Here is a 20,299-nt window from a genome sequence, read left to right on the forward strand (position 1 = left end):
TACATAGGTACATACGTGCAGTGTCCTTCAAGAGCACTTTGAGCCTGCCAATTTGTGACTGGTATTTCATAATAACTTATAATGTTACTCTGGAAAGGGAGTATACCTACATGAATATTTATGAGCTTTTGTGAATAAATAAATCTGAAACCTTTGAAACAAAAATAGGAAAACAACAACTCTCATTAGAAGTTGGTCAGCATGTTAGCATTGCTTATTAGTTACCTTCTGTATACTTACATTACATTTCTACTTCGGGATCTAGAAGGACAAGTTTTACTGGGTAGAGTGGTACTACTCCTCTATGATGTTCTGTACTTTGGAAGATTTAATTTTATCATATAATTCAACTACATGATAAAAATGGAAAACATCCTTAAAAGTCCGCCTTGTTTTTCAATCAGGAAGTATTGACATAGACATTTTCTGGCTAGATTTGGCAATATAAAGAGGGCCCACCACTTCTCCCACCTGTTTTCCATCAAATTATTTTATTCATTATTCATTTACTCTTCCTTATATTAAATTGTCAGATTTCGTCCATGCTTCCCTGATATTCTTTTCTTGTCTTGTCTTTTTTTTTTTTTTTTTTGATACCTAGTCTACATTGTTCATTCCCGAGAGGACATAATGCTTTGCATCTTGTCCGAGGTCTGTGTATCATAAAATACTTTATTACATGTGGCTCCAATTTTTACTAGCTTGATAGAAATAACTTTTTAATCAGTTTTCAAAGCAGATTAACCATAAATATCAAGATAACCAAGAATTAATTGCCTCCAAAGGTAAAACTGTTCTGTGCTGCTTCAGGCCATCAGGCCATTTCCAAAATTACAGTATCTTCCTTTCTCGCCACTTCTAAAATATGTAGGCCACACACATTACCATAGATAAGCTGGAAAATAGCTGTTGCATCCAGGATTGTCTACCTGAGGAAAGTGAAGAAAACAACTAAACACAGGATTTCACGTTAAAGTGAAAGTGGGTATTATGTTAGAGGTTTCACTCTTTGTAGACGTATGAGATGACAACGGTTCTAGCAAGCCAGCAATTTTTTAATGGAACTTTGTTTTGGAAAGAAGACCCTTCCTGGCCCTTTGGATCTTGTTCTCTTGATTCTTTCTGATAGTTTCCTAGAGGCTGTGCTCTGACACCTGCTCCACCACTTTCCACTTGCCTGACTCCTGCTCAGCCCAGCTCCTCAAACCTTCTACCCCCGACCCTGAGCGCTACAGCCACTCCACTCTATTCACCCACCCACTCTATTCACAGCCTCCACCCCTCCGCACTTAGGGAGAACAGACGTGGCTTGGGGTTCGTGACATTAAGAAAGTAAGAGTAGGGAATAGAATGGGAAACAGCCAGGGCCTAGGCAGAAGCGTATGTTATGAAAGGTATCAGAAGATCTGCATTTTCATGTATTTTAATTATTTCTGAGTGAACTGAACACAAGTCTAACTTCTGTGCCTTAGCTTACATGTATTTCATCCTACTTAGAGCAAAGAAGAATTTGTCTTTCACATGAATTTAAACTCTTGAGAGTTAAATTTGATTTAAACTAACCCTCATAGCCTACGTATCAGAAAAATGGGCATAGAAAAGCATAAGAATTTCATTTTTCTTTAATCAGATGTTTTTTACTTTATGAAAAGTTCCAAAAGCTATTATTTTCATTCTGTGCTCCAATCAGAGCCTAATTTTTTTTTTTTTTTTTTTTTTTTTGCTGTAAGCGGGCCTCTTACTGCTGTGGCCTCTCCCGCTGCAGAGCACAGGCTCTGGACGCGCAGGCTCAGCAGCCATGGCTCACGGGCCCAGCTGCTCCGCGGCATGTGGTATCTTCCCGGACCGGGGCACGAACCTGCGTCCCCTACATCGGCAGGCGGACCAATCAGAGCCTAATTTTACATCTTTTAGTTTTCTTTTAATAGTTCATTGTGTTCTTGTTTTTCTATTCAATGATTACACTTTAGTGCAAAACTAATTATGCTTCCTGGGCTGATCAGTGCGTACATTTGAATTCCTTGAAAGCAAAAGAACTACATTGTTATTTTTCAACTCAGTCTAAAGCAAAGCAATTATATAGATTCCCCTGTGATCGTATTTTCTATTTGTGATCCTAAACTGTCATCATTTATTTCTTTATTTCACCTTTTTCAAGGCAGATTTAATTTTGGAACCAATATGACTTCATATTCTAATGCGCTCATTCAGATCAGTGGACTGAGAAATTTGAGAGACACACGGATCATTCAGGCATAAAATTATGGAATTTTTTAGTTCATGTGTGACTTTCCATTTTGAACTTTGAGGCCCCAAGGTCATTTAGCTGGTTTTAGCGATGTATATGACACAGTTTTTACTCTCCACATATTTACAGTGTAATAGGGGAAAGATTTGTATACAGATACCTACAGTAAAAGTCACTGTGTAGTAAGTGACTTTATAAATGGTCTGGACAGTTCGTACTGTAGGAGCAATGGTGCAGCAGCTCTACCAGCTCACCAAGCTTGTCATGCACATATCTTCTCAGCTTCATATTCAGGGTCATCACGGCGGTGGCTTGCAGTCATCCATGGTGGGAGTGTTTACATCACAGATACAGCACGTGCTACAGCTGAGGGCTTTGTTTTTCAGAGAGCTGTTAAACATTTACCAACATACTGCTGGGTAGGAGAAAAGAGTAGAGAAGGAGTAGTATAACCAGTGCGATTGGGAAAGAGTTCATTGAGGAGGTCAGCATTAGTGTGACTCTTGAATAAGGTGAAGGATGAACACAAATATTTTTATTCATTTACCAAACATTTAATTGAATATACTCTTATTTCCCAGGCATTGTGAGAAATACAGAAAAATAAGAGGACAGTTGGGGAGAGAGATCATTGTGAAAAACTTTGACTTCTAGCCTTGGGAGTTCAAAGTTCACGCAATAAGCTGTGAGATTCTATCAAAGGTTTGTGGACAGAGGAATAACATGCTGAAATTTTTATGTTAGACAGCTTAATATGGCTGTGATGTTGAAGTGAGGATGAAATGGAGACATCTCGATATAAATCCCTAAGTTGAAGTGTCTGAAGCAGACCTCTTGAATGCGTGCCATGCACCCCTCTGCCATGCCAGCCTAAGGCAGTCCGCCCCTCCTTAGACCCCTGCCGTTCCTCACTGCTCAGCCTCCTCTTTCACACCAAACAGCCAGCCTGTCAGCACTTCCTGCTCTCTACCTTCAGAGTAAGTAAGCGCGGATCTGCCCGTGTCTCACCACTTCCTGCACTACCAGCCCAGGCCAAGCCATTTGCAGTTCTCTTCTGCACCGCACCTGGAACCTACATTTGGTCTCCCTGCTTCTCCTCTTACCTACCTACAAATTGCTTTCCAACCGGCCAAAGTGGTGCTCTTAAAATTTTAAGTTGGGGCTTCCCTGGTGGCGCAGTGGTTGAGAGTCCGCCTGCCGATGCAGGGGACACGGGTTCGTGCCCCGGTCTGGGAAGATCCCACATGCCGCGGAGCGGCTGGGCCCGTGAGCCATGGCCGCTGAGCCTGCGCGTTCGGAGCCTGTGCTCCGCAACGGGAGAGGCCGCAACGGGAGAGGCCACAACGGTGAGAGGCCCGCGTACCGCAAAAAAAAAAAAAAAAAAAAAAAAATTAAGTTGGATGAAGTTACTCTTCTGCTTCAAATCCACCAGTGGCTTCGCGTCGTGTTTAGAACACACTCCACACTCTTATCATGGCCTGCAGTAGCCTCATGATTCGGACCTTGTGATTTGGCCTCTGGCTGCATTGCCAGTGTCATCTTCTGCCACTTTCTCCCTTCCTTTTTTACAGTCATACTGGACTACTTGGAGTTTCTGGACCACACACACCAAGCTTAATCCATCTCAGGGCCTCTGCATCTGCCAGTCCCTCCAAACGGAATCCTCTTTCCCCAGATCTACATGGCTTGTTCCTCAGTTTGTTCAATTCTCTGCTCAGATCTTAACTCCTCAAAAAGATCTTCCTTGACCACTTTAAATAGCACCCGCTGTCACTCTCTGTCTTCTTATTCTGCTTTGTGTTTCTTCAGAACATTTGTTACCACATAGCATCATACTGATTCCCTTCCCTATTAGAATGTAGTTCCATGAGAGCTGGATCTTTATCTGCACTGTTCACTGCTGCATCCCCGGCAGTTTAAACTGTGCCTGGCATGTAGTAAGCCCTCAGTAGTTGCTGAATAAGGAAAAACTGAGGCACGGCATCCAAAGAGGAAGTTGTCACATATATGAAGTACAAATAATTCTACCCAAATAGCACCTGAGTTAAGTTTATTTCACTGAGAATTACCAGAGAAACTGTAAAGGAACAAATCATGTAATTTGATGGAATACTTTGGTAAAGGAGAAGGAAATGTTAAAACTGACCCAGGATTTGAAACCAGGATAACGAAAAGAAGACCATCGTCTGAGACAGGGAGGTCACGACAAACCACTTCACTGAAGGGGGCTGAGGTGGTGAGTGTGGTTTTAGACGCATTGATTCTACAATCCCAGGGTATTTTGGCATTTGTCACACTCAGTAGGAAAGAACAATGACATGAATAAGAAACAGAGTATTAAAATCAATGCTCTTGATCAAGAGTGACTGAAAAGCCAGTTTCTTAAGGCTGTTGCAGACCGCTTTCTGGTTTCTAGACTAGTGCTGTCTAAAATGGTAGTGACAGGCCACCTATGACTGTGCAGCACTTGAAATGAACTTCATCCAATTTCAGATGTCAGTGTAAAATTTATACCGGGTTTCAAAATTTTAGTATAAAAAGAGAATATGGAATGTCTCACTAGTACTTTTTATATAATTTCATGTTGAGATGCTAGTGTTTGGGATATATTGGGTTACATATATGCCTAAAAATAATTTTACTTTCTTTTTAATATGGCTACTAAAAAGTTAAAATTACATATGTGGCTCTGAATTATAATTCTATTAGCACTGGACTAGACTATTTAGAACGCAAAATTTTGAGTAAATTTGGCACTATAAGCTCAGGACTCATTCTGCTGGCTCTCTCTCTTAACTCTTTAAGAAGTTTTATGTTAGGAAGAAAGGAATTCTCTCTCTTTAGAAATCATATTTCTGTCTATTGAAAAAAGATTATATTTTCATCAGTTTTATGCCCATTTTAAATGAGTAACAGTACTATCTTTTAATGGAAGAAGAGCTGCAAGCAGATTCTGAGGTAGAAGGAATAGAAAAGGACTTGGAATAATCATCTCTTCTCAGCTAATTCGAACCATGACCTTGACAGAAGCCCTAAGCAGTGCCAGGAGATCAGTGAAGCTGACCCTGAAGGTTCAGAATCCTCTCCCAAGAAATTAGGAGGAGGGCAGGAACTATGTAAAAGAAGCATCAGAGATCCAGCCTGAACCCTGGGAAAAGAGAGAACTTGGGTAGGGAAGAGGGAAGTCAAAGGAAGAAGAAGCAGGAAGACGAAGGGAAATACCATGGAGAAAAGAGAAAAGCCAGCTAGAACAGAGAGTGGGAATAGCAGGCATGGCTCAGTTTTGCTTTCTCAGAAAATGTGGAATGGAATTAAGGTCTACCAAAAACCAACCAACATCCATTATACGTCATTCTTCCTACTTCAGTTCCTGGATTCAAAGTTAATTTGCAATGTTTTCCTTAGTAAATATGGAAGTTTAAAATTTTTCTTCAGTCAAAAAAATTAATGACATTCTTACTTCAACTATGTTATATCCTCTTTTATCAGACCTATGTTATTTTTCTGCTTTTTTTCTTCTAAAATAAATAGTACTAAATTGCTTTCTGAATTAATTTGCAAATCTAAAAATATTTAATTTTCTTTTCCCTGCCAAAAACTCCCTTTTGCAAAGTCTATCCAGTTTTTATATTGACATCTTTAGGAGAAGAGAGTGAAGAGATGAAACTATGATATCTATACCTAACTTTAAAAGAGATGTTAAAATACTGGGTAGTTTTAATGTGTACTGAGTGTGTGTGTGTGTGTGTGTGTGTATCTGTTCTGCAAAATACTATAGTAGGACTGTGATGAAATGCAGAACAGTTTGTGCCTTCAGGGGTACTAGGGCCCAGAACACACCTGAGAAATACTTAAGAACTTCTAGGTGGCATTGTAGTAATAAATCAATGTAATCTATCTCTATTTCCTATGGCAAGATACTAAAAAGAATTAAAATATTTTGGATATGAAGGCGTTTAATGGATGTATGATTATAAAGTTATTTAAAGACGTAGTCTCTGAGAAGTGTTAAGATTACCTAACATATTAGCTTTTCTCTACCTTAATTTCATTTAAAAGCCAGTTATTACTAATTTAGTTAAAACATTAAACAGCTGTTATGACTTTTTCTTCTATTTTTTGCTTCAGGAGAATTATTAAAGTTGTGATTCCTACTTCTAATCTTAGGTTTATTGGTTGCTTTTCTCTAGATATTAGTATATTTGAAATTAATATTAGAAGAAGCTTTACATAATTTAAGAAATTACAGTATTGTGTATTAAATATTTAATTTTGGAACATTTTATTAAGATCTAACATATTTTACTTGAATTGCAACATAAGATTAGTGTAGATATTGCTTCAGGGAATTTAGAAATTTAACAAATGACATTTCTTTTGTTAGTAATGAAAATTTTATTCTATATATTGGCATTTGATGACATTTTGACATATGTCAAAAATTCAGTGCTTCTGATATGCCATGCACTGTGTCAGACCAGTGATGGGGTTGTAATGATCTCTGCCTTCTCATTGCTTATAATCTAGAAAAGAAGGCAAATAGAAATAACAGTGTGACACATTAATTCATTACAACCATGGGACACAAGTGTATGTACCATGAGGACCTACCATAGTCTGGGAACTTGGGGAAGCCTTCTCTGAGTGGGGGATCCTTTACCTGAGACCTGAAAGAGAAGCAATAGTCAGGCCAAGAGGGGAAGGAGAACAGCAGTCTGGGGAGAGGGGGAAGTACGTGCCGAGGCCCTCAGCCTGCCCCCAAATACGTTTGTTCTGGGGAATAGAGAGCTAGGAAGGGGGTAGAGGTAGGCAGGGTCGGATCTTGTTTGCCTTGTTGAGACTTTAAAGGGCAATGAGGAGCTACTGAAAGGTTTTAAGCAGGAGCGTGATGCATTCAAATATTGAAATTTCAAAACTCTGACTGCAGTATGGAGAACAAAATAGAGCAGGGCAAGATAGGTGCCATTCAGTGTATGCGCTTCCCTCTTGGCAGCCCATTCAGAGTAATATTTTCTGAACAAATATTTACTATACTCATTAGTTCATTTCTCTGAAGGGCTACATTTCTAAGTCTTACATTCTGTTGGCTTTTGTCAACAGGATTTATGCAAGATATACATAATTTTTCTAAATAATTTCTTTTTCGTTATCTAGAAGTTTCTCATTACTGCTTATGTTACTGTGGGGAAGGGGAAAAGGTAGAGAGTAGTAAGAACTAACTCAATAATAAAAGTCCATGTCATTCATTTAGTTTTTTAGTAAACGTTTATTGACCACTTACTCTTTGCCAGGTACCAAGTCTGGCATTTTGGATACAAAATATGAACAAGGCAGGGTCCTCTAAAAGCTTGTAATTCAGTGGATTTCAATAGGATTTTCAATAGCAAACTACAAACATGTAAAAAACCTTGTGCTATTTTCTAAATGAATAAACTGAGGTTTAAAACAATGAGATTACTCCTAAGAGCATAGTTTCTTAGGTACAAAGCTGTAAATTTCTAATTAAGTGCAGCAATTTTTAGTTATTTTCAGTTTTCTTCCTCACTTAGCTGAAAGTCTTATTATATTCGTCCTTCAAGACTAGAAATGCTGAAACACATTAGTAAGCCTTCTATGCTGAAGTATCCAAGTGCTCTCAATGAGCTGAAGAGGACCTCTTGAGGCCCTTTTCACTCATCTCAAAAACTAACAAGTAGCTTAAGATGCTTTAAAACAAATTGACTATTATATAGGGCATTGATTTTTATTAGCACGGATCTTGCTTATATAGAATATTGCCAAATAATATTTTTGCATACAGATTTTTAGTACATCCGATATTCTTTCAAGCAAACATTTACTTGGGGGATCTCATCCAGTTTTGTGGTTTAAACACCATCTGTATGTCAGTGACTTCCAAAGTTAAATCTCCAGCCTTGATATCGTCACCTAAATTCAGTCACTTGGTTGTCTAATAGGCATCTCAGGCTTAGCATGTCTGACTCAAAAGTATTGATTCTCAGTCTCCATCCCATCATCTTTGCTTCTTGGCACTGCTTTTTGCTCAAAGGATGAGGAGTCATCCTTGCTTTCCCTCTTTCCTTTATCTCATGTAAATGTCAATCCTGTTTATTCCACCTCCCAGCGCCACCTGCTTCCACCTGCCTTAGAAAACACTAGTCCAAGACACCATATAACAGCCTTCTATCTAGTCTCCCCAATTTCACTTTTTCCCACAAACTTGAAGTAATCTTTTATGATGTAAATCGGATCATGCCATTTTAAATGTCACGTTTTTCAAAAGATCTTTTCTTACCATCAACCCAGTATCACCTCTAGTTGTTTCCTGTCACATCAACCTTTTTTTGTCATAATATTTACCATGAACTTTTTCTTATTTTTTGTGTATGTTTGTTTTACTATCTTATTCAGTTCTCTATATCACTCTGTACTTCCTGGAATATAATAGTACTCTAATAAAAAATTTTTAAACAAAAGAATAAATCTTACTTCATTTATGTATTCATCAATAAGGGTACTGTGACCCAGCACCACTGTTGTGCCTTTTCTAATTGCTGTTGCCAGGTCTATGGTGTAAGTCACCCCAGGGCACAGCTTAGTGACCATGCCTTTGGTTTAGATATTTCCATGGCCTGCCAACAGTATGTTGACAGAGTTAGTGACCGTATGAGTTTAGATTCCAAATGTTCAAATATACTCTCAAATAAAATCTAAAATCTAGAATTCCTACAGAAGAACCTCTGATCTTTCATATTGGTCTAATTTATCAGTTAGTTCAGGAATCCTAAATAACATATATATTTTTGTCTGATGATACCTTAAAGAGTGAAAAAATCGACTTCATAAGTAAATGCCATACATTTTACGTTAACTTCTAATGCCAGAACATCAGTTCAGAGAAATACAAAGAGGTAAAAAAAAAAAAAACTACAACTAAAAATCCCTCAGATTTTCATAAGTTTTGTGAAGTCTGGAGAAGTTGTGTCTCATTAGTATATAAAGCATATTATGAGTATGAGAAAGCATAAAGAAAAAAATAAAATAAACTAATTTATTTAAAAGTATGAGCGTTTAAGAAGTTATGGTGTAATCAAATAGAAAGTTAATCATTTTTCTCAACTTATTTTTTCAACTCTGTGAACTATATCCTAAACTATATTTTGTATTAGTCTTAATTTATTGGTAAAAAATTGTTTACCAAATAAAAGCTAGCTTTAGTTTATGACACACCAAGGGATATTCACATTATGAGGAAAAAAAGAAAATTATGTTTTGTCTGAAAATTTGATTAGTGTCCAAAGTAAAAACCATTTTATAGGAACTTTTCTAGTTATATTAATAATATAAATTTTAAATACTATTTTGTATCCTTGGAAGGCACAAAAGTGAGGCAATTGAAAATGAAATCACATTTTCCCCACATTTGGGGGAGGGAGAGTGTGTGTTTTTCCAATGGTTTGTCACTCAGAATTCCAGTGAACTTCTTAAAAATGAACCTAGATCATACATAATTTTACCAAATATATCCTAGAGAATAGGGTTGAAAAGATATGAAGGCATCTCTTCTTCCTTTCCCCTGAGTATAAAACCTGATTATTATCAAATCTTTACATTTTCAATGATTATCCATGTTTATTTCTGGCCCCCAAATTATGTAGTCAATCAAGTTAGTGTTTCAGTTCTCATCTGCTCATTTCTCATAAGAGAAATCCTTCTAAAACCTACCCCAATGCTGAGTGGAATGCTTTGAAGCATTATATTGCAGACTTCTGGGAGGCATTTAGAACAGTAATGTTCCTTCTGGGTGCTTCAGTAACCATTATCTTTTAAACTGACCTCTGGTTTACTTGTACTAGCCTTTGGTCTCTTGCATAGGTAAGTCTGCCAGCCCACAAGCATCAGACACTGTTCTAAGGGACTATAAATAATTTAGACTCTATGTTGTAAATTTCTTTTTGTCTGATTTCTTTTTCAGAACTGTTTTCAACTTATTTTTTTCTTGAGCATATTGTAATTAATGTTCTGTATGTTACTCTCCCTTTTTATTCTTCTTTTACTTAGTTGATTTCTGAATGTTTCCCTTTATTCCTGTGATCTTTTTCATAGAGGCACTCTCTGGGTGAAGCTTTGCATAAATCTATCAACAATGTAAGTGAGCGGCACTTACAATTTGTACATAAGGGCATGTTGCACTTTTGGTTTTGCATAAACATCATCACCGCTTTAAAGCTTTAACTTATGATTTTAAAAAATACACTTTTTGGCATTCGGTAAGATATGTTTTGTACATGGGTAACAAAAGCTTCTAACTTTCAGGCATGCATCTGTGTATGTGCGTACATCTACCACATTGTATTGATGAGCATGTATTTTATTTTAAAGCCAAGCAAGATTTTACCTCTCACACGTAAACTTCATTATTTTAATGTTTACTTTGAAAGATATAGTAATATTTTTGAAAAACTATTAAGTTGTTGCCTCTCATAAAAATGGAAATAAATGTATTTCTTCTTTTGTTAAACTAGTTTATTTTTTGAAAAAGTAGCATCAATTGACTTCTTAGATAGAGTGTTAGATAGTTGTGCAGGTTCATAGATTTAGAACATATTTTACATTTTCATGTTAAAATTACTAAAAGATTTAAAGCAAATGGAGTAAATCCCTTTCCTAAGAATTGGCAAAGCTATTCTTCTACTTATGTACACTAAAATGTGCAGAAATTAAGCTTCAAAGTTATATTCCATTTAAACACATTAAAATTTTTTTTCTTTACACGTGAAGAGAGAAAATGAGATTTATTTTCACATCAAACCCATACCCAACTTGTTTTTTTAAAATAAGTTAACAGAGAGCTAAGTAAGCATCTTTGAATATTTTTCTTGATATCCTAGGGCAGAGGTCAGCCAGCCTCTTCTGCCAAGGGCCAGACGGTAAATATTTCTGGCTCTGTGGGTCATGCAGTTTCTGTGGCAGCTACGGGATTCTGCTACTGTGTGAAAGCAGCCACAGGCAATATGTGAATGAATCCGTTAATCTACAGAAACAGACTGTAATGTGCCAATTCCTGACCTAGAGGAACCAGGTCTTGAGTCTAGAGATAGCCTGTGAAATTTTGATAACTTCAAAACTTACGTTCTCATACCTTTCTAATTTCTTTCTACTATGCCAGAAAAATTTTATCTACTCTTTAGATTCAACTTTACTGTTTATGTAAAAATTAGAAATACATGAATACATTTAAAGCCAGCTTCTTTAATATATTTTAAGGTAAGTAATAAAGATATTTATCTCAATGTTGGTGAAATAAGGCTACATTTAGAAATTTTTTTAAACAGTCACATAGAACATAGTAAGAATTTGGGCATGATTGCTATATTAATCCAGACTTTTTGACATATGTGCTAATTGGGATAGAAATACAAACCCAAATAAGGTATGAGTATTGTCAAAAATTAGTTGAATTGTACTTCAGAATACTTGCAACGACATAGTCACTTCTTCCTAAATAGTTATAAATGAAAAGGTGTTCATTAAAATAAAAACCACCTTACTGAAATTGAATCTATTAGTAATTGAAATGAGAATGCGTTGACTCATCTCCTACAAAATAAGTAAAAGGGGTTTGTAACACACTGACATCCCCATTCATTAATTCTCTTTTGTAACATCGTAGTCATTGAGGATGAACTCATCACTCAGTCATTAACCAAACAAGATGTGACCTTGTCAGTGTCATTCAGCAGGGTGAGATCTACCCACCTGCTCCACACACCGTCCTCAGCCAGCCTTCCATGGAAGAAGTTTCCCACTGTATGCTGTCTTGTTCTAAAAAAACAAGTGATTGTTGATTCCTCTGTTCTTTATAAAAGCTTTATAATTTTTTTCAACTAAGAATGAGAGGATGATTAGAAACATATTCCAGAAATATCTTGAGGACATTAATTAGGCATTACTGTGGTTCTTAATCAACTCAGTTTATAGATCTTAGAAAATACCAAAAAAATTATGAACAATTCAGAATTTTTCAGGATGGTCATAATTCCAGAAGCTTAAGTTTACTTTTCTTAGCTAGACTCTCCAAAAATAGCAAATTAGAGGTTAAAAAAGGAAAAAGCATAGAAAGAATTAAAATATTCAGACACCTTCAAACATTTTACATGAGCATTTATGTAAGTTGTTGACATAGTAAATTAGCCTTACTGTCCTCTACTAAGCCTATGGTAGCAGTTTTTAATGTTGCTTCATATATTTGAAAGTATTGCACTGAATATTAATATCACGTGGTTTAGACTTTCTAGTAATTTGTGTTGGCCTTTCTTGTCAAAATTAATAAGTGTTCTGGCTCAACACAACTCCATACCTATAACTTATTGAAAAGCGAAATTATATTTACACATTCTATTATTCAAATTGCTTTTTCTTACAAATTTTCTTGTTTTCACAAAAATGAATGAACCCTCTCACACAAAACCTCTACCCTAAAAAGCAAATCCTTTTTGAAAAATCATGATTTATGGAACAGCCTTCTTCAAAAACACACAGAAGCACAAGATAAACAGTTCACCAATATCTTGATAAATTGATCAAAACTACAGGAAGAAAAAACCATAGGTAATACTACTTGAGGAAAATATTTTGTTTTCCTCCTTGATCTCATAAAATGAACAGAGAGCAGAGGACAAGTGAAAGGCCAGGGCTTCAAAGACTTCTCTAGACATTGCTTTAAGATTATCATTAAAGAACCAGCCAGAGTCTTTCATTTTATGAATTCTGGGGCAGCGGTTCTTGACTGTGACTGTGCGTTAAAGTCATCTATGAAACTAAAAGGGAGTTATGTACAGCTTTCTGATAGACTCATATGTGTGTGCATTTAGACCATTTGTGCTTTTTTTGGGGGGGGGGGGTTAGTGCAGTGTTTATAATAGCAAAACCAGATGAGATGATCTGAATTTCCATCAGTAAGAATTAAAGTAATTATAGTGTATTTATACTTTGGAATGATGTCTATTAGGATACATTTGGCTATAAGCAGCAGAATACCCAGGTGACAGTGGCTCAAGCTGTCAAGATAATTAAGTGCTCAGGTACTTTCTGTACTTCTGCTTTGCCATGCTCAATGTGTTAACTTTTGGACCTCAAGTTTGTCATGTCATAGTTGCAACATGGCTGCTACAGCTCCAGCTGCCATGTTCTTGAACAACTGTGCTAATGCAAGAGACTCTCCTTAAGCATTTTTTACTTTTATCAGGAAATAAAGTCTTTCCCCTCCCCCCCAAGTTCCCCACATACTTTCTTTGAGCTTATTAACTAAAACAGAGTGATATGACCTTAGAGTTAGATTACCGTGACTTTCTTATCCCAGTCATAATTCACTCCTTGGTGCTGGGAGAGGGGCGTACCATCTTGAAGATAGGGATTTCCATTTAGTCCGTGAACAAACTCAAGAGTTCAGCTAACTGGGAAGAAAGGAAAAGGGGGAGATGGGCACTTGGGGAGGCAAGAAACAGTGCCTGCCATTCGCATTATATGTAGTCATTGAAAAGAATGGGGCATGCCTACATGTCATGGGTTATGTACCCTAGAAATGTCACCGTGCAAGGAAAAACAAACCTCTAAAACCAAACTTGTTGGCCTCCCTAATGGAGAAATCATTGACCGTCATTGAGTAAATCCATGAGTATACTCATCTTGAAGGGAGCTACATAGACTTGAGTGTTTGAAAAGCCACTCCATCGCATAGCAACACCTGCAGGTCTGGACACCCTCCCTCATGGTTTCACAAATGAAGTAGTGTTTCCTTCTCTGTGTAAGACATAGGGAATGTCTGTCCCAATCAGCAGCCCCATGGGTCTCTGTTCCAGCTACCTTGGACATTAAGCACTGGTCTCTTGAGGTGTGCCCTGGGGACCCCAAGTAACTTTTGTGTGTAAGAAATAGCCAATATTTTGTCATGTCATGGCAGCTGTACTCTCTACATGGTGGAAAGCATCCACCCGTTTACACACAATGTAGTTAAAAAAAAAAAAAAGCAAAACAGGAAATTATATCAAAAGAGAAATAAGTCGTAAGAGTCTGGGGAGATAACAAAGTGGTAAAACTGGTTACCCTTAGGGATTGGAATTTGGCAAGGAAAAGGGAAGGAAGGAGACTTTCACTTTCATTTTATAAACTACTTTATTTAAAAAAATTATTTTTCACAATGAACACTTATTACTTTGTTAGTTAGGAATAAAAATGTATTAGGTAGCCTGGGCTCAATTCCAGACCTATTTAATCAGAATATCCAGGGATCAGGGCCTGGGCAAGTACATTTATTAACATATACAGAGATAATTCTGATATACAGCCAGGTTTGAGAACCACAGCTTACATTTACTATCTCAAGAAATGCTTTGTTTCGAGGATAAACTATTTGTATACTTTCTGTATTCTTTCATTTCTGTAATAAGAGTGATTTTTTTAAAGGGGGGGAAAAACCCAACAGTGCATCAGAAACGTAGGATGTACATAATTAATGACATATCTCATGTTGACATCCTATCATATCCAGTACCTCAGATTTGATGTTTCAGTTTCTATTTTGAGAGATTTCTGCAGGCACCGTTGCAGAGGTACAGAATCTTTGTGAAACTGCCTTGTAGGAAGTAGGTAAAGCTTTCCCTTCTTCAGAAAAATGTATGCATATGTTTTAAGTTTTGTCTTTTTGAAATTTTTACAACACTTTATTTTCAAAAAGATAGTATTTTAAATGGTAGAGATCAGAAGGTAGCAATCACTATCAGCAAAGTTTGGCTTTTAAAATTGTTTGAAAGTATCTGGTACCTCCTTGATCAGTAGAATATATTATATAATTCATATCTAAACTGCTGTGGTTAGAATTTTTTAATTAGGATTAAAATTTTTACTGAAATAAATATTCTCTTTGGTTTATTTAAGATCAGCAAAATAAAAAGCCTTAAGATTTAAAATTATAACAAATGTGTAGAAACTAGTACCATATGCTTCATAATTTGAAAATATAATTTGAAGTAACTACTTCTTCTCATTTATTCAACACATGCCTTTCTATAATACTGTAATAAAAGTATTGATCAAGGTTACCAAAAGTATTTAATGCAAAATCTATCGTTCTCTTTTATTTTGAATTAATGAAATTTTATATTATTTGTATTTCCGTAAAGTAGACTAAACTCTGCTGTTTTAAGTTATAGCTATAAAACATTAGTTCATTTTACGTTGCTTTGCTCATTTCTGTCTTTAAAGTGCCATGTAATTTTCATGCTGAATAAAGGCTGACAATAGGATGCAATCTACTAATTTATTGATTTGTAAAAAGAACAAAATAAGTAAGTTTTGATGCTGCATTGCATGATAAAGGCTTCCTGCTTATAATTCATGTTACTGTCTTGAGCATGAATCCAAAGATTTTTAGATAGCCTTAATATTATTTTGGTGTGCTTTCAAAATTAAGAATATAAAAATATATAAACTAAGTATACTTGAACACTAAATTGCATGATAATGTCTTTTTGCATATACTTTATGTTTTCTTGAGTATAGATAATAAAGATTAATCATATATCCTAAAATGAAAAATATTACTTTGGAGTTCTTTCAAGGTAAAGTATATTATGATATAAAATATTTAAGTGTATTTTATTTAAGCTTGAGAGGTTGGAAAGTGTGCTTAGATTTTAAATGTATAACTGTTATATTACTGTGGTACTTCATAATATGTTATAATTCTTGATAAATTTCATCCTTAAATGGTTCAAGTGTGAGTCAAATTATAGTCAAATTAACATGTGGGAGCTCTTTTTGACACAGTGAACTTTTGAAGTAGGTATTTCAGAAAATAAGCTACACTGCTGTGTGGCTTCTTACTAACCTGAGTGCACACTTCATTGGAGGACAGAATCCAGGGCCACTGCTAGCCCATATAGTGCCTGTGTACACATCAGAAAATCATGCCCATTTTCTTTGAGTGGAGACAGATGTGTACCAGGCCAGATGGCGTGGTGAGCAGTTCATTCACTGGGTAGATTAGTCCTCACGTGGCCAGTGGCCAGATAATAGCTTTGACAATATGAGTCATTATTCTACATGTAACAGTAGTCTTTTCCTAATGTTCTCATATGTGTTCTAACAAGTTGTCACCAGAGACAAGGTAGTCATGTGGGTCCCTGTGCTGGGTCTGGGACTAGGGTTGAGCTTGGGAAGAGAGTGGCTAGGTGCCTTCTCTATTTCAAGAACCACCTAGCTGGGAAGAAAATGGCTCTGTCACTTTACACATCAGGGTTCACAAACATTTTTATTGTCTTTTACCCTTTTATGATTTGTTTTTTCTTTGTGGATTGTGTTTAATATTCATTTCAGCCTGATTTTCTTTGCATAAAATGGTAAGAAATCACATAGTATAATTTGTTTTGGTCCTCCTTCTCCACAAATAAGGCTTAGCTGTTGCTTTCTACTGCAGTTTTCACACTTGCAGGGTTTATTTGAGCTGTAAATCATGAGTGCCACTGCCATTTAGAGGTGTAGGGAGTTGCATTGCCTGGGGTCAGAGTGTTGCAGTTCACCGTGACTCCAAACATATGAAATAACCTCTGAAATCTTAGGCTTATGTAGAAATTAATAAGTAGAATTCATATAACTTTCAATAGGTAAACTTACTTCTTTGGAAATACGTTAAAACAGACTGAACAGGGCTTCCCTGGTGGCGCAGTGGTTGAGAGTCCGCCTGCCGATGCAGGGGACACAGGTTCGTGCCCCGGTCCGGGAAGATCCCACATGCCGCGGAGCGGCTGGGCCCGTGAGCCATGGCCGCTGAGCCTGCGCATCCGGAGCCTGTGCTCCGCAATGGGAGAGGCCACAACAGTGAGAGGCCCACATACCGCAAAAAAAAAAAAAACAAAACAGATTGAACATATGTCAGTTGTATCATTTCTCACCGGTGCTTGACCCTTTACACAAAGGCACGTGCTAACCTTTACAACTAATCCTGATGTATAACTTTGCTCAAAACCCTTCCAGACAGCTGTTATCCACCCTAAGCTCACTACAGTCTGTGACTGTTTCCAGCCACTGACCTCTGACCTCTCCTGTCTTCCAGTTCCTTCTTTCTTTTCTTTCTTATTTTGCATCTCTGGTGATTCTCCACCCTTTCTCTTTCTTTCCCAGGTACCTTCCTTGGTGAGACATGTGAGGCAGACTATATCTGCCTTCCATCAATCGAAAGAAAGTCTTTTCTCATTTACAAAAACTCACTTTAAAGTTCTCTCTTTCCATTAGCTTTCTTGGCCACAGAAACGGTTTTACTTGTGTATAAACACAGTATCTTAAGTTATTTAATGGAACACATTTGACACCTTTTTATCTGGTTCCCTTAAGTTCCCCTTAGCCTCAGACATCTAGAATATGATTGAGTTATCTAGTTTCAAGTTTATAGTTTCCTGTATATTAGAAGAGAAATAAATCAAATAAAAATTTGGTTTCAACAAATGTGTAAATGAACACACACACACATACAGATGCATGTATTTTGTGCTTTTAGTCTTTAAAATGGACTTAAATTTAAGTATTTTAAAACACATAGAAGCAATGTGGACATATTAAGGGTGATTTGTCTGTTTTCAAAAGGAGGGACAAATCAGTTTTCCATAGTGAATGAAAAGCACCTGTCATTATTAGAAGGCTGTAACTGGAGGATTGTGAGGAGTTTGTGATTTTTAAAAAGCTTGAAAGTTTGAAATCCTTTGAATTAAATCAAAAATAAAAACCTTTTTTAATATAAGAATTCTAAATTATAAACTAATAAATCTTTTAAAGAGTAGTTTTTTAATCCTCAAATAATCTTAGCTAGCTTTCATTGAGCACTTACTACGTTGCAGGGGCCATTCTGAGTGAACTGTGTGTAGTAACACTCTCCCCTCTGACACAGCCTGGTGAGGTATTGACAGTGACAAGTGGCAGAGCTACAATTTTAACTCAGAGCCCACAGTCCTAACTACTCAACTTTGCTGCCTCAAAAATAAGCAGTTTAACTTCTCATACTAGATAGTGTGATTCCGTAAAGTGACCATAACCTAGTAAATACGTTAGCTATCTTTGTTTTTATTTCACATCATGAATTTTTGTTGCAGTGCAGCACAGGTATTTGTTGTATTTTTAAAATGTGGGCTGCAGTGTTCTTTAGAGAGTCTACAAGCTTAATACCACTAAAACAGTCTATTTTTAGGATAATCACTGAAAACAATAGAAGTGGTAATACCTAAAGATTAGTTATCTGTGATATATTATAAAACATTTTAAGTGGACATTTTGTTAAGGCAATTATTTTGCTTTTGTTAGTATCTTTGAAATTTTTTTTTCCTTAGATAGGCAATATGTGAAACATGCCTTGTATTTATTCTTCTTTGTGTACCATTCTGTGGCATAGATTTCCTTGCTGAAACACAATCTGGAGATGCAGCTTTCCCAGTCTCAGACCTCTTTGCAGCAACTGCAAGTCCAGTTTACACAAGAACGACAACGACTTACACAAGAGCTTGAAGAATTAGAGGAACAGCATCAACAAAGACATAAATCTTTACAAGAAGCACATGTCCTTGCATTTCAAACTATGGAAGAAGAAAAGGAAAAGGAACAAAGAGTAAGTTTAAAGTGACATAAGTTCAAATGTAATCAACAGCGTAATAATTGTTAGCCTTCTAATTTTAAAGAGTTCATTTTTTGCTCCAAAAAATTATATATTGCTTTATTTGTGTTTTCTAGGCTATGACTTCTTGTAGGGGGTCACAGTAATTAAACACAGACACGAATTATACACTATAGCAGACAAATTTTATTTCTGTTTCCCATGATATTGCCAAGTTCATGATGAAACTAATATACCGTCTGGCTTGTCATATGTTAGCAGTGATGAAATAAATTTAGTTGTAACCACTGTAATCACTTAATACTATCTTGAACTTAACAATAGTCTTTCATCAAATTTTTAATTTTTCTCTTTCAGTCTGGATCTACAAAAGACACATGTACCCAAGGAATTTATATTTTTTAATCTCACTTTTTTGTCCCTCATACTTTTTCTTATGTACAGAAGTCACAATGAATCGAAATGGGAGACATTTTAAAATAGTATAGTTCCCTATATACAGCCCTAACAGCTATATGAAAAGTAGTGACACAAATAAATCACTAAAAAAATACTTAAAAAGATACATTATTTGTTTAATTATATGCCAGAATTGCCCCATATCCATTATTTAGTTCTGTGTTAAAATGTTAGTTTGACATAGCCTTAGTGTGATTAATTTTGGTTTATTTCACTTCTTAACACTGTATTTTTCAATTTCTTCTAGGGACCTTATGGATAAAGATTTGATAGAAAAAGTGTTACTGATTTTCACCATGTATAATTATTACAGTTATTATTTGGGTATAGATACTATTTTAAGAAATGGTATGTTATTTAAAGATTGTTAAAACAAAAAAGTCATATTCTTTTAAAAACAACTCATTTGCCTGTACAATAAGTTGTAGTCTATTGATCTTGTCCAGAAAATCAAGGAAGTTCCTTTGGTTAAAAATTCGACCTGTTCGCATTAACTAAATAATCTATTCATTGGATTCCATTTGTGAACTGTGATAACTTGTAAGCTTTCACATCAGTGCTTTAATTTTACACATTCAGTCTTTTCAAAACTGTAATCATTTTTCAAAAGAAATCGGAACTGGCAGTTTTATTGTCTGTCATTAGGTAGCCAAGCTTACCTGAGTCATGTTGTCTCTACGAGAAGTCCTTTATTTTTACCTGTATCCAAAGGAACTTATGCTGTACGTTTCAGAAAGGACATAAGTAGTCAAATAATTTTTAAAAGCAGCATTTTAGAGTAGTGGTTGAAGAAACACAGCCCTAGTTAGAATGTGGTATCTTTCTCAGAAACCTTTCATGTTATAGATTATAGTAAGGAAAACCCTTCCTGGCTGAGTGCTACAGTTCACTCTAAACTTGAAGTACCCTGAGCTCTGTTTTTTTTTCTCTTGTGG

The 20,299-nt window shown here is 36.1% G+C and overlaps 1 protein-coding gene across 3 annotated transcripts in view; it reads left to right on the top strand.

The window, feature by feature from the left end:
* Positions 1 to 20,299, top strand: part of FAM184A (family with sequence similarity 184 member A) — a gene marked incomplete at both ends in the record, with an annotated part of 119,209 nt that overhangs the window by 79,318 nt on the left and 19,592 nt on the right. For all 3 annotated transcript variants that reach the window (XM_082855456.1, XM_082855457.1, XM_082855458.1), the window contains one exon: positions 18,687 to 18,899. In XM_082855456.1, coding sequence (XP_082711582.1) covers positions 18,687 to 18,899 — 213 coding nt within the window. The remainder of the gene's footprint in view (positions 1 to 18,686; positions 18,900 to 20,299) is intronic.

The sequence above is a fragment of the Leucopleurus acutus genome, assembly GCF_964270905.1.
Source record: "Leucopleurus acutus genome assembly, chromosome: 15".
Classification (NCBI taxonomy): Eukaryota; Metazoa; Chordata; class Mammalia; order Artiodactyla; family Delphinidae; genus Leucopleurus; species Leucopleurus acutus.